Source organism: Homalodisca vitripennis, chromosome X (assembly GCF_021130785.1).
Source record: "Homalodisca vitripennis isolate AUS2020 chromosome X, UT_GWSS_2.1, whole genome shotgun sequence".
NCBI lineage: Eukaryota > Metazoa > Arthropoda > Insecta > Hemiptera > Cicadellidae > Homalodisca > Homalodisca vitripennis.
The window spans coordinates 72,189,344-72,202,140 of NC_060215.1; the positions used below are offsets into that span (position 1 = coordinate 72,189,344).

Here is a 12,797-nt window from a genome sequence, read left to right on the forward strand (position 1 = left end):
AGGTCTATGTAATAATATTTACTAAGCATCTTGGTCTCTAGTGTTCTTAAATAAGGTTCGATATTATGTTAATTTTAACGATACTACGCACTTTTGTTTCTGAGGAATATGTAATGTCCCTTCTTTGTGCTTATTGTCCATAGTCGTTATTATGATCATAATATATGTTGCCAAATGAAGGCTGTATAGTCTGTTTATGAGCAATATTGCCGTGCTAATACATGCTATTTAGACATATGTTACTTTCCTTCAATGTTAGATTAGCTATGTAATAATTAAACATGTTATATAAGTCATTTACATGTCATATATTGAAGTATTTGTTTATCCTAGGATTATATAATATAGAACATGTATGTCTCTTTCTTTGAGATGCATCTCAGGAAAATTGAGTCCTTGTAGGGTATATTATGTTAACACTGCTATCTACTAACTTAAATAAATATGATATATGTAGTACACTTTATCATATTTTATATTCTTTATTACTATGTATACACGTATCCCTCAGGTAAGTATAATATGTACGTTGTGTCAAGTTAGAGTACGCTTTGTTACTGTAGTAAACGAGTACGTGGGAAACATTACTTGCATACTAAGCTGTCTGAACCACCAGGGCCCTTGGCGACCCAGACCGCCGGTACAAGGCAATGCCCCCTAGTCATAGTCACAACACAGTCGGTGTAGTATAGCGTGGGAAGTTAGTTGAGTTAGCAGAAAACTTATCTGCCTGGGAGACATACCAGAGTCACGGTCAAGTCTTACTAGCCAGTCTAAGTACGGTTACCGTGGGTTACAGGCTCTGCTCGTGTCGTGTCGTGTGTGCTGTGTTAGTGTCCTGTGTATTGGGATTATCTATACCAATATCTTTGGTACGTGTAACCTATCACTTAATCACTAAATTACAGTAAACCTCACATTAAAATACAAAGTTAGGCGTTTTAATTTTCTAAAACTTTTATGTCTTTATTCTCTATCGTTTTCCGACACAACATCGAGATTTTAATATACATTTTTATTTCTGTTAGACTTACTTCAGTGACTCTCAAGGTTATATAACGTTATAATGAATCATTCAAACCGTAATCAAGTTAACCGGTCTCTCAACTCCTGGAGTATAATACCTATTCTTTAAAGCGATTCTTGCGTGACTATGTGGTAGCTTTTTAACCTCATATATTATGAAAGTATTGCGAATATACTTTTCACTCTCTTCAAATTTTACTACAAGGCAGTGAGTGCATAGTGATGTTCATGAGAAATATTGTATATATTATTCTTGAATATTTTATTATTGCTCAAGTCCCTTCATATTTGTTTTATATTCTCTTATAGAATAATTTCATTCTAGCAACATGTATTGGTTGTTCTGTTAACCTTCCCCTGTGGTAAATTTCTACTGCATATGTCACTTCGTTAATTTTTTTCTTGACAACGAAAGGACCTCTAAATGGTGTTTGAAATTTACTATATTTTTTTGTGTGGTCTTTCGGGAAATGGACCAAGACTTCATCGCCGGGGTTTAAATCCAAATGAGTTTTGTCACGGTCAAAGTATTTCTTTTGCGCTTCCTGGGCTTTTTTCATGATTTTCGGCATATCTTTGCGTATTTGCTCTAAAATTTCTATATTTTCCAACACCATTTTTTCGGGATTAACCTGTAAATATATACAATCAGACGGTAAGTTAGCTTCGTAACCAAACATGAGGTAGTGTGGTGTGTAGCCTGTTGAAATGTTTACAGACGTGTTGTAGGCAAATGTAACTATTTGTACATATTTTGACCAAGTTTGGGGTTTTTTCCACAACGTAATGAGATATTGCCTTTATTAGCGTGTGGTTGTATTTTTCAACCGCACCTTGTACTTGTGACATATAAGCAGCGCCTGGCCTTTGTTCAATCCCGAGTGCATTTAGTAACTGTGAAATTACAGAATTCATAAAGTGCGTTCCTCTGTCATGATTAATAATTCTAGGAAATCCAAATGTGCAGAATAGATTTAATAATTTTTGCGCTACTGTGTTCGCATCTGCATTTCTACAAGGGGTTGCAAATGCCATTCTAGTGCAGGCATCGGTTGCAACTAGGATATATTTGTAACCATTACTTTGTGTAATATTACCTACAAAGTCTATTGTTATTCTGTCAAAGGGTTTTATGGAGGGTGGAATAGGTTGTAGTAGGCCGTAATTTTTGTTCGTTTTTGGCCTACGTAGTTGACATTCTTCACAAGATTTTGTATATTGGAGGATATCACGGTACATATTCGGCCAGTGATATCGTAATTTTATTTTTGAAGCTGTTTTGTAATGTGATAAGTGTCCACCCGTGTAGGGGTTGTCATGGAATATTTTTAATATTTCTTGTGTTTGTTTTTGGGGTATAGCCAATAAGTTTCTAGTTTCTTGTCCGTTGAAGGTTTTGAAATATAACAATCCATCTATTTCTTCGTAATGTCTTGAAGCCCGTCTGATTTTTTTATTTACCGCCTCAGGTGAGGTCATCGCAAGGCGTATTTGTTTTAAATAACTGTCTTGAGCTTGTAGTAGGGGTAGATTTGTCTGTATTAAAGTATTGACAGTTAAACACACGTCCGTAAATTCTTCATCCAAAGGTTGTTCTAAAGGATTTCTGCTTAAGGCGTCTGCTAACACGTTTGTAGCGCCACGTTTATGTTTTACTACAATGTCGTAGTCTGTTAATGACAGTGCTAATCTGTTTAATCTAGTGGAAGTGTGCTTAAAATTTTTATAAAACTGTAATGCGGCACAGTCCGTATAAACTGTTGTTTGTCTACCAAGCGTGAATTCTCTGAAGTAGTTCACAGCATAGGTTAGTGCTAGCATTTCACGTTCAGCATTACTGTAACGCATTTGGGTATTTGAATATTTTTTTGACATGTAATAAATTGGGTACATTCTATTATTTTCTTCATCTAACTGTACTAACGCTGCTCCGCATCCAATCAAACTGCTATCTACATAAATGTGTGCTTCCCTGTTGTCCTTCCAATGTGATAGTAATGGTGGGTTTGTCAAAATTTGTTTGATTTTTATAAAAGCCTGTTCACATAGATCCGTCCATTTAAATGCCATGTTTTTATTTGAATCTTTTATTATCTCAGTAAGGGGTTGTGCTATTTTGGCATAATTTTGGATGAATCTGCGGAAGAATCCTGAGCATCCTAAAAATTGTCTCACTTGCCTTACACAAGTTGGTCTTTTAAATTCGGTGATAGCTTCTACTGACTGTTTTTGGGGTAAAATGCCTTCCCGTGATACCTCGTGTCCTAAAATGTTTACACTTTTGTAGAGAAATTTACACTTTTTTGTATTTAGTTTCAAATTAGCTTTTTCTAGTTCTTCTAATATAGTTTCTAGATTATGTAAGTCATTTTCAAATGAGTCACCATAACAAATTAGGTCATCCACGTAACAGATGACTTTATTATAAAGGTGACGGTTTAATATCGCATTCAAGGCTTTACTAAATAATGTGGTTGAAGTTGAAAGTCCCATCGGCAGTCGGCAAAACTGTAGAAGTCTATCAGGTGTTTTTATGGCTAGGATGTGCCTATCTTCTTTCCTAACCTCCATGGAATAAAATGCATTTTTAAGGTCTAATTTTGTAAATGTGTGCGCTTTGTTCAAAGAGCTTAAAACCAGGTTTACTGAAGGAATGGGGTGGGCATCTGTTTTCAACTGTGCATTAACCTTCCTGAGATCAGCTACCATTCTGTCGCTTCCATCTTTATTTTTCACTAAAAATACTGGGCTTGCATATTCTGTGTAATCCTGACATTCCTCTAATATTTTTGCTTGTACTAAATCGTCCAATAATTTGTTTAATTTTTCCCTTTCTGTTTTACTCTGCCTATACGGTGGTGAGTTTACAGGTTTCGTATTTGGTTTTAATTCGAGTTGAACAGGAGGTATGTTTGCAGGAGTTAAATCGATTACCTTTGTTGTAAATATGTGTCTGTATTTTTGTAAAACGTCAAGGACTTGTTTGTGTTCTTGGAGGGTTAAATGTGGTGAGATATCAAATACTATGCCGTCCTTATCTGTCAATATTGTTTTTCCTGTGTCAGTTGTAGTGGTATGGTGTTCCAGGGTAGGCTGTGCTTCGAGAGTTGGGTAATGTATATGTCCTATCGTAGTATGTGCGGGTATCCTTTTTGGGAAATTTGATGCGTTATAAATATTTACAATTGTATCTGTACCATCTTCCCCTTCTGTAAGATATGCATGACATTTCTTTTTTATTCTTAGATTCCTATCTGTTTCGATGGCTGTTCGAGACTCTATACCTTTTAAAGAGCTAATCCTAATGTGCTGATGTGGTGCTATAATTATGTCTTGTGGGGCTGTTACCTCTGTTACTTGCTGTACTTCTAATTCCTGTGTGTTTTTAAAATTCTTGATGTCTAACTGCCACTGTTCATTCATAGGTATTATATGTTCAATCTGATATTTGGTAATTTTTATTGTTTTATTTTTATAGTTTAACTCCACGCAGTTCTGAAATAGGAATATGTTTCCTACCAATATAGGGCTGTTTAGATCAGGTGTCACATAAAACGTGTCTTCAAGTATTACTTTGCCAATTTTTATGGCGATCTTTGTTGAACCCAAAACTGTTAATGGTATACCGTTAGCCGATATCAACGAGGGTATGTTGCTAGTATTTAATTTTGTTTCACAAACTAGGTCTGCTCTAATAATGTTTATGTTACATCCTGTATCTATAATGCAGGGTACTGGATGTCGAGGGTTTGTGGTCAAGGCTACGTCTATTGTTAGGACAGGTATCTTCTTCTTGGTTTTATTTTCGCAATTAAATATGAGTTCATAAATATCCTCTAATAATAATGTTTTATTTTTCCTCGGTCTGTGTATCCTGTCTTGCGTTATTTCTTGCAAGTTAGTACAATTTATCATATTCTGTTTCTTCTGTTGCTCTATGTGATTTAAAATCTGTATAGTGTCTATCTCAATGGTTTCTTCCAATCCAGTATGTGTGTTTACCTCCCCCATACTACAATCTGGGTCCTGTTTTACGTGCGCTACCCCCTTTAATACACTAGGTTTTATCTGTCGTGTGAAATTTTCTGAGACTGCAAGGTTTCTTGTAAAGCTGGGTTTATTTATATTTGTTGTCCCCGAGGGGTTTGGTTCGCTTAGGGTTGGTGTTGGATTGAAGACAGATTGAAGTTTTATGGTGTGTATAGGCTTTTGCATAATAGGTTGTTCAATTTCTTCCATCTTCTTTAAGGGTGGGAATTCTTGATTATAATCTATGGCTTTAAATATCACTTCTGAACTGGTCTTTCCAGGGGTTGATAGTGGTATTACTTTGGGGTTAGTTGGAGTAAATGTCATAGACTTTATACATTTGTAAGTTTGTCGATTCCTTTGGTTAAAATCTATAGTGTTATTTGTTTTCGCTTTTAGTAAGGGGGAAGTTCGGTAAGGGTTAGTATAACCTCCCCCTATTTCCCGTTTTTTTGTTGATTCTGTTTATAATAATTAGACTTGTAACATGATTCGATATTGTGGTTTGTTTGCTTGCAGTACCTGCAGAACAGCTCTTGTGTATTGTTGGTTTTAGGTGCTAAGCGGTTACTTTGGGGTTGAGAAGTTAATGAACGTTGCTTGAACCAACATTGTTCAGTATTATGGTTGTCTTTACGGCAAATAGTGCAATACCTATTTTGTCTAGCAGGTTGTATTTGGGAATGGTTTTGTCTTCTCCTATCACTGAAAGTAACGTGTTTAATCATAGGTGGCCTTTGGGTTTGTTTGGGGTAGTTTGGGCTTTCCATATGTCTATTCTGGTGAGGACTAGGTGTTCTATCATATCTTGGCTTATATTTTGAGTTTTCATACGGGGATGGAGACCTTTCGTACCTGTGGTTATGATTTGAAATTTGGTTTGTAGTTAGGGTAGCTACTAAATTGGTTAGGGTGTTAACTTCTGTTTGTAGTTTATGGATGATGTTTTGTTCATATAAGGGTGTACTATAGGGTCTGTTTGCTGCAACTCTATTGTACCTTTCTTTGTTTTTCATTTGTGTTAGAACTAGCTGTTCTGTAATTTTTAAATTATTCTCTAGATCACTTAAGGTGTCGTTTTTCAGGCCTATAACTCGTTCACAGATTTCTGGTTTTAGTCCCTGTATGATAAAATGTATAATTTGCTTGTCCTGTATTGTAGGGTCATATCTTCGGCATGTTGTTAATATATCTAAAAAATAGGTTAGTGTTGGCTCGTTCTCTCCCTGTATTTTGTGTTCTAAAATCATTTGTAGACTCTGGGTTTGTGCTAATGGAGTGAAAGCCTCTATGAAACTTTTAGCAAGTTGATCCCATTGTATGGCTTCCCCTCGTTGTTTTTGCCTGTAGTGTTTGAACCAAGTTAGTGCTGTGCCTGATAAATGCGCTGGGAATAAATTAACTTTAGTGTTATCTGTCCATCTGTTTGAAGTTGCTGCAACTAAGAATTTGTCTAAAAAATCTTGTGGATTTTCGCTCTGGAGACCTGTGTAAGTCCCAGCTGATATTAACGGTATGTTTTCCCCCATGGTTGCTGTGTTCGTTCTGTCAGGTAGTGTGAGTGGCTCGTAATGTTGTGCTAAGGTTGGGGGTGCTTGTGTCTTGATGTCCGCCTCAGGGTTATGTACTATGTCGTATAAATTTGTTCTCTGCACTAGAAAATCCTCGATTGTAGCTAGATCCTTATAGTTTTCCCTGTCCTCTTCACTTAGGTGAGTTTTTCGTGTAGTTAAATAATTAAATATGGTTTTAATATTAGGGTGACTTGCGCTTATACGTGTTAAGTTCTTAAGTGCCGCTAGGATAGGTCGGAGGTCTGCTACAGTGTCTGTGTCTCTAGATAGAATTCCATTTTCATTTAATATTTTTATTATGTCACTTTTGGAAGTCCTATATGTGTCTAATGGTATTAAATCTTCATGTAGTATGGTTTCCATTTAATTATACATGTCCATTGACATACCTCGTTAGTTTACTTGGCGTTACTCTAATTACGGGTTTGAAAATATTTTTGAGTTATTGGAAATTTAATTTATCTTTTAGGTAAATGAGTGGTTTGTCACTGAAGTAGGCTATTTTAGTTAAATACTTTCTTATAAATATTATTTAGTTCTAATTTATACCTAGCCTATGAAACTATGTGCTCGCCCATGTGAGGAATTTGAATGCCAATCGAGTTTTAGCGCCTCCACCATGTAAGGTTTTTGTAGGGTTGGTTTAGTTTAAGATTAAGGTTGTGACATATTTTGAGCAAGGGTTGCTGTGAGAGGATTTAATAATAGGTTAGATTGGCAGTACAAATACCCTCAAATGAACCAACACATTTATTTGTGACAACATTTCATTAAATTGATTAATTGATTGCGTCAATCGACATATTAAGCACAAAACTTAATGTCTTAATACTTTGAAGACATATTTAATATTAAATTATTCATTACAATTTATTTTGAATTTAATTCATTATAACATTTACTAGTAATTTTGTAGTGTTGCAATAATAATGAGTTCATGGACTAACATGAGAAACTTTCTTTAAAATAGCTAAACATTTACATGAATTTATATTTTCGAAATTGTGAACATTTAAATAGATATGGAATTGAAAATGATTAATGAACCCTAAAATATACTAAGTTCTTAAAATTACTTACATTTTATTTCACATCACACTTATTACGCCTAGAGATATTTTTCCGCACACGAACACAAACACTCCCGAACTTCACTTTTCGAATTCCCGGCCTCCACTTCCACCTCTCCTCCTTGTTCTTCAGTTTTGATGTTCTTCTCCCGCCAGCTCATTGACCACGCCTTTGCCAAATCTCTCCATCATAATTGGTGAGTAACAATTTTCCATATCAGCATGGCTGTCCCTTACATTGTCGCACGGTTTTTACAAATAAGCATTTCCTGTTTGTTCACCATCGGCGTCTGGGCGGATGTGCGTATCTACTTACATCCGGAGGATGTTTGTCTCGAATTGCAATACGAGACTTCCTTTCCAGCAACTATCTGTACATCTATTCTATGAATTTTATTTTACTAATAATACATATGTCTTACACTTAGAATAATAATTTAACTTTTCTTGCTTTATACATCTATTTACAAATCTAGCCAAATTACTGTACTCCTCCTTTAGTTTTACATTAAGTTTATTTTTACAATAATTTTTATATAAGACGTTTTTCCAGTTTATAAGATTTATTAAGTTATTAGATATCCATTCCTTACGCTTTTTGTTCCTACTATTTATTTTTTTCAATGTGCAAGATGATTCATAACAAATATTGTAGGTTTTATAAAATTCATACAAAGCACTATTTACATCTTGGCTATTTTGAACAGAGCTCCAGTTTGCCACAGCCAGCTGTCTACTCAGCTTGGTATAATCAACATTTTTTACAAATATAGTATTCACTTTACTAACTAATAGTGTCCAAGACAATTACATTTAATCCATAATGGTCTGTGATTCCCAGCTCCACAATACCGTGATTAATTTGTAAATTCTTTGAATTTCGTAATAAAACGTGATCAATGCAAGAAAAACAATTATTCATTACTCTAGTGGGAGTATCAATAAAATTCTCATAACCATAGGCTGATATCAAATTTAAATAATCAGTGGCAGAACTCTTATTTTTATCTTTCAATACACAGACATTTACATCCCCTAAAATAATTGTTGTATCATTAGAATTTTTCAAAATATTGTCAAAGTCATTTTCAAACTGTTTATAAGTAAACTTACATTGTCTATAAATACCATATAAGGATAAACTAGTTTTTACATTATTTATATTTATACTTAAGATAACGTTGACAAGCTCCGCAGTCGGCAGTAAGATAAGGCGGTGAGTGTAGATAAGGGATGCGTCAACGTAGATAGTGACTCCGCCGGCCTGATTATCTGGCCTGTCCTGCAGAAGCATGTCGTAGCCGTCCATCTGGTATCTGTTCTCCTCGCCTCTTTTGATCCATACTTCAGTTAAGATGATAACATTGAACTTTTCTGAAAGGCTGGACAGGTAAACAATCAGTTAATCATAATGCTTTCTCAAGCTTCTTATATTCAAACAAAATAGACGTAATGCTTCAAGCTTAGTAAACTGGGTCATTCACAAGCACAGTCAGTTGTATTCACCCCAAAACACCAAAACACCTCACAGTCCACCACCGCCCTCTAGCCTGAGACGTCAATGCCCAGCTTCTTTAGGTCCTGAGTAGAAGATATCCGGATTCTATCCCCATTGTCCTCTTTTCTGACAAATATCTTTCCCTCCCAGGTCCATACATACTTGAATCCAAGTTGTTTAAGCTTTTTAGCATGGAAAAGCAGATTCTTAGTGTATGGGGTCAGATGGTCATTGACATATACATTAGTTTCTTGTACATCACTGCAGAAGTTTTTAGAGTTAAGTTTGGTTTTCTTACTTTTTTTCAATACCGAGTCTCGTTTCTTCCTATCAGAAAATTGCACTATAATGGGACGTGGGCCTCTGTTCCTTTTAACTGGAATTCTATGAGCCGCCTGTATATCTGTCTGATATTCAATTGGCTCATGTATAAAATCTGACAAATTTTGAATTATTTCCAACATATTTTCATTTGTTTTTTCCGGTATACCTTCAATTTGGATATTCTTGTTGTGATTATATTGCTCCAAGCATTCCAATTGAACCTGATAATTACTCAATTCCTGTCTGAGAACAGCATTTTCCTGTTTTAACTCATTGTGTGACTTTTCCACGGCATTGCATTTAGAAGTAAATTCTATCAATTTACTCTCGTATTCATCTATCTTACCAGAGCAAAATTCAACAGATGTCTTAAGATCAGATAATTGACTTGTAAATTTACTATCATATTCCCTAAACTGAGCCTTTATTGTATCTTCCATCTTTTTTAAGAAATCATCGTGAAGCTTCAATATCATATCTTTTGGAATAGAGGACTTACTTGTGCAATTTTTGCATTTCCAAGATTCCCGCTGTTTCTGTCCCATCCTGTTCCATGTTGTTTCAAGAATATCGGCACATTGAAAATGGTAATTTGCAGTGCAGGATGAACAGACAGCACACTCATCGACGTCAGGCAATGGGTCCGAGCACAGTCCACAATCACTCATGATAACGAGATAAGGAGCTCACTGATAATACGTCTGCTCGCGGTGACTGCCAGCGACCAACTGTTTTGTACAACTCTGTAACTAGAAGACACTATCAATGTTGATGTGATGTTGTAGGATGTTCTTGATCACATGGGGCATCTACTTCTGATTTTGATCACATTGGACGAGGTGATGATGAGTCATATGACACTTCGTGACCACTGGCAGAGTTACCAGCTTACTGTCAGCAAAGTGATTCATGATAGTGTGAGATTCAAGGCTGATCCCAGCAAAACGAAAATGTTAAGCAAAATGCTTAGAGAAATTAACAATGTTCTTTTAAATGGAACAATATTCCAGGTAAGTCATTCTAATTTTATATTTAAACTATTGAACACCAGTACTATTTGACAATAGATGCATGAATAATCTAACTACGAGGGTCGTCCACAAAGTAACCTCCGTTTTGAAATAAAAAATAAACCAGTTGAGATACAAAAAGTTTATTATATAAATGTTAAAACTACAGCTTTTTTCTACATATTCACCATACAAATTCAAGTACTTATCATATCTTTTAACAGTTTTTGAAATTCTGTCTTTAAAAAAATCTGCTGCCTGAGTATGTAGCCAACCTGTCACAGCGTTTTGAAGCTTCATCACTCGCAAACCTCTGAGATGCAAGCCACTGCTTCATGTATGGGAAAAGATGGAAATCACTGGGAGCCAAGTCCGGGCTGTAGGGGGGGTGGTCAAAAACGTCCCATTTAAACTTTTCTGTTGTTCTTTGAGCTGTATGAGGGCGGGCATTGTCATGGACAAACACAACACCAGATGTCAGAAGACCACGACGCTTGTTTTCAATTGCTCGTCATAGCAGTTTTAAGGTTTCACAGTAAGCTGCAGCTGTAATGGTTGTACCACGCTCCATAAATTCAACAAGCAAGATGTCCTTAGCATCGCAAAAAACTGTGCCATCAATTTTCTCACTGAAAAGGATTGGCAAGCTTTCTTTGGCTTGCTTGGCGAAGCGGTATGACCCCATTGCATTGACTGTTGTTTTGTTTCAGCATTCACATAGGCTACCCAAGTCTCATCTCCTGTAACGATCCTGTTCAAAAATGTTTCTCCTTCAACGTCGTACCGAGTAAGAAAGTCTATGGCAGAATTCATTCTTTTCATTTTGTGATCATCGGTGAGCACTTTTGGAATCCAACGAGCACAAAACTTGTGATAGCCTAGTTTTTCTGTCACTATCTCATGCACAAGACTTCGAGAAATTTCAGGAAAATGATCTGAAAGTTCCAAGATTGTGAAACGCGAATTTTCTCATCCACTTTGTTCACCAAGTCATCACTGACGAGAGATGGCCTACCACTCCGATCTTCATCGTGAATGTTCGTTATTCCATAAAAAAAAAAACGAACCCATTGACGGACTACACCTTTGCTCATAATGTTTGGGCAGTTGCTGTGTAACTTTTCGACCATAGAAATCTTATTACACCACGCACTTCACACTTGGCGGGATTTTCTATCACAGCGCTCATGTTTTTACGTTGTAACAAAAGAACGCGCTATTGCACGATGCTCTCCCTTGCACAGCTAGAAGCGTACTGAACGGCTGCGCACACCGATGTGAGAATGGCAGTGCTACCCCCACTACTTATCGCGCCACGCCCAAACGGCGGTTACTTTATGGACAACCCTCGTATTATAACCACACATCAAAAACTTGGTAGTGCTGGTTAGGAATAGACGGGGGGACAGTCCTAACTGTTCAAATTAAATAATCTAACCAAATGTTACATGAGGAGTCTTATGTCGTGTTGTTTCATAGTGCATAACTACAATCTAACGAACATGTTTTTTTCTTGAACTACAACCTATGGTGACAAGAAATGGATACATGCATTTTCCAAACATCACAGAAAGGAAAATTTAAATCCAAAGGTATACATGATTTTGTGTTGACACATTGAGAGACACAAAGATAAACAAAGGAGCTTAAAATAGGTGGTAGCAATGAATCGTCACCAATTTCTTGCCTATACTGCTAGCGACAAAATTTACTAGGCCACCTCAACTTCGTGGCTATACAGCTGGTGACAAGAAGCCGTCTCCATTGGACTATGTCTAGGGGTTTATTACAGTATTAAAATTGTTTAAATTTGGTTTGAAAATGGACTAGAGAACTGGAAATGTTTGACTGGGAAAACCAAGAAAATAGGTTTTGACTGGCCATCCTGTACTAGTAGGTAAAATTAATTAAATATTTATGGTAAAATGGTAGTATGGAGATGGCAGAAGCAATTTGGAAGTGATGGTCATTTTCATTTTTATTTTCATTTTGATTTATTGTCATTTGTCAATTTTACATTGCTATAGACAACGTCAAGAAATAAAATGTATAATCAAATCAAATCAAAATCTTTATTGTCTTTAGGCATATAGCAATCGACATGGTCATCATTTTATGTTACAAATCATAACTTGTCATAGTTAATGTTTATACTACTTAGGTAGGACTAACTAGTGTAAATTGATAATATAAAACATCATTTTTGCTATACCTAATTCTTGAATTAAAATAACATTGATAAATACCAAATAAAATCTTAAACTAA

General features: G+C 35.8%; 1 protein-coding gene across 3 annotated transcripts in view; it reads left to right on the top strand.

The window, feature by feature from the left end:
* Window positions 1-12,797, top strand: part of LOC124369190 (WASH complex subunit 4) — a 79,144-nt gene that overhangs the window by 19,759 nt on the left and 46,588 nt on the right. For all 3 annotated transcript variants that reach the window (XM_046827006.1, XM_046827007.1, XM_046827008.1), the window contains one exon: window positions 10,307-10,531. In XM_046827006.1, coding sequence (XP_046682962.1) covers window positions 10,307-10,531 — 225 coding nt within the window. The remainder of the gene's footprint in view (window positions 1-10,306; window positions 10,532-12,797) is intronic.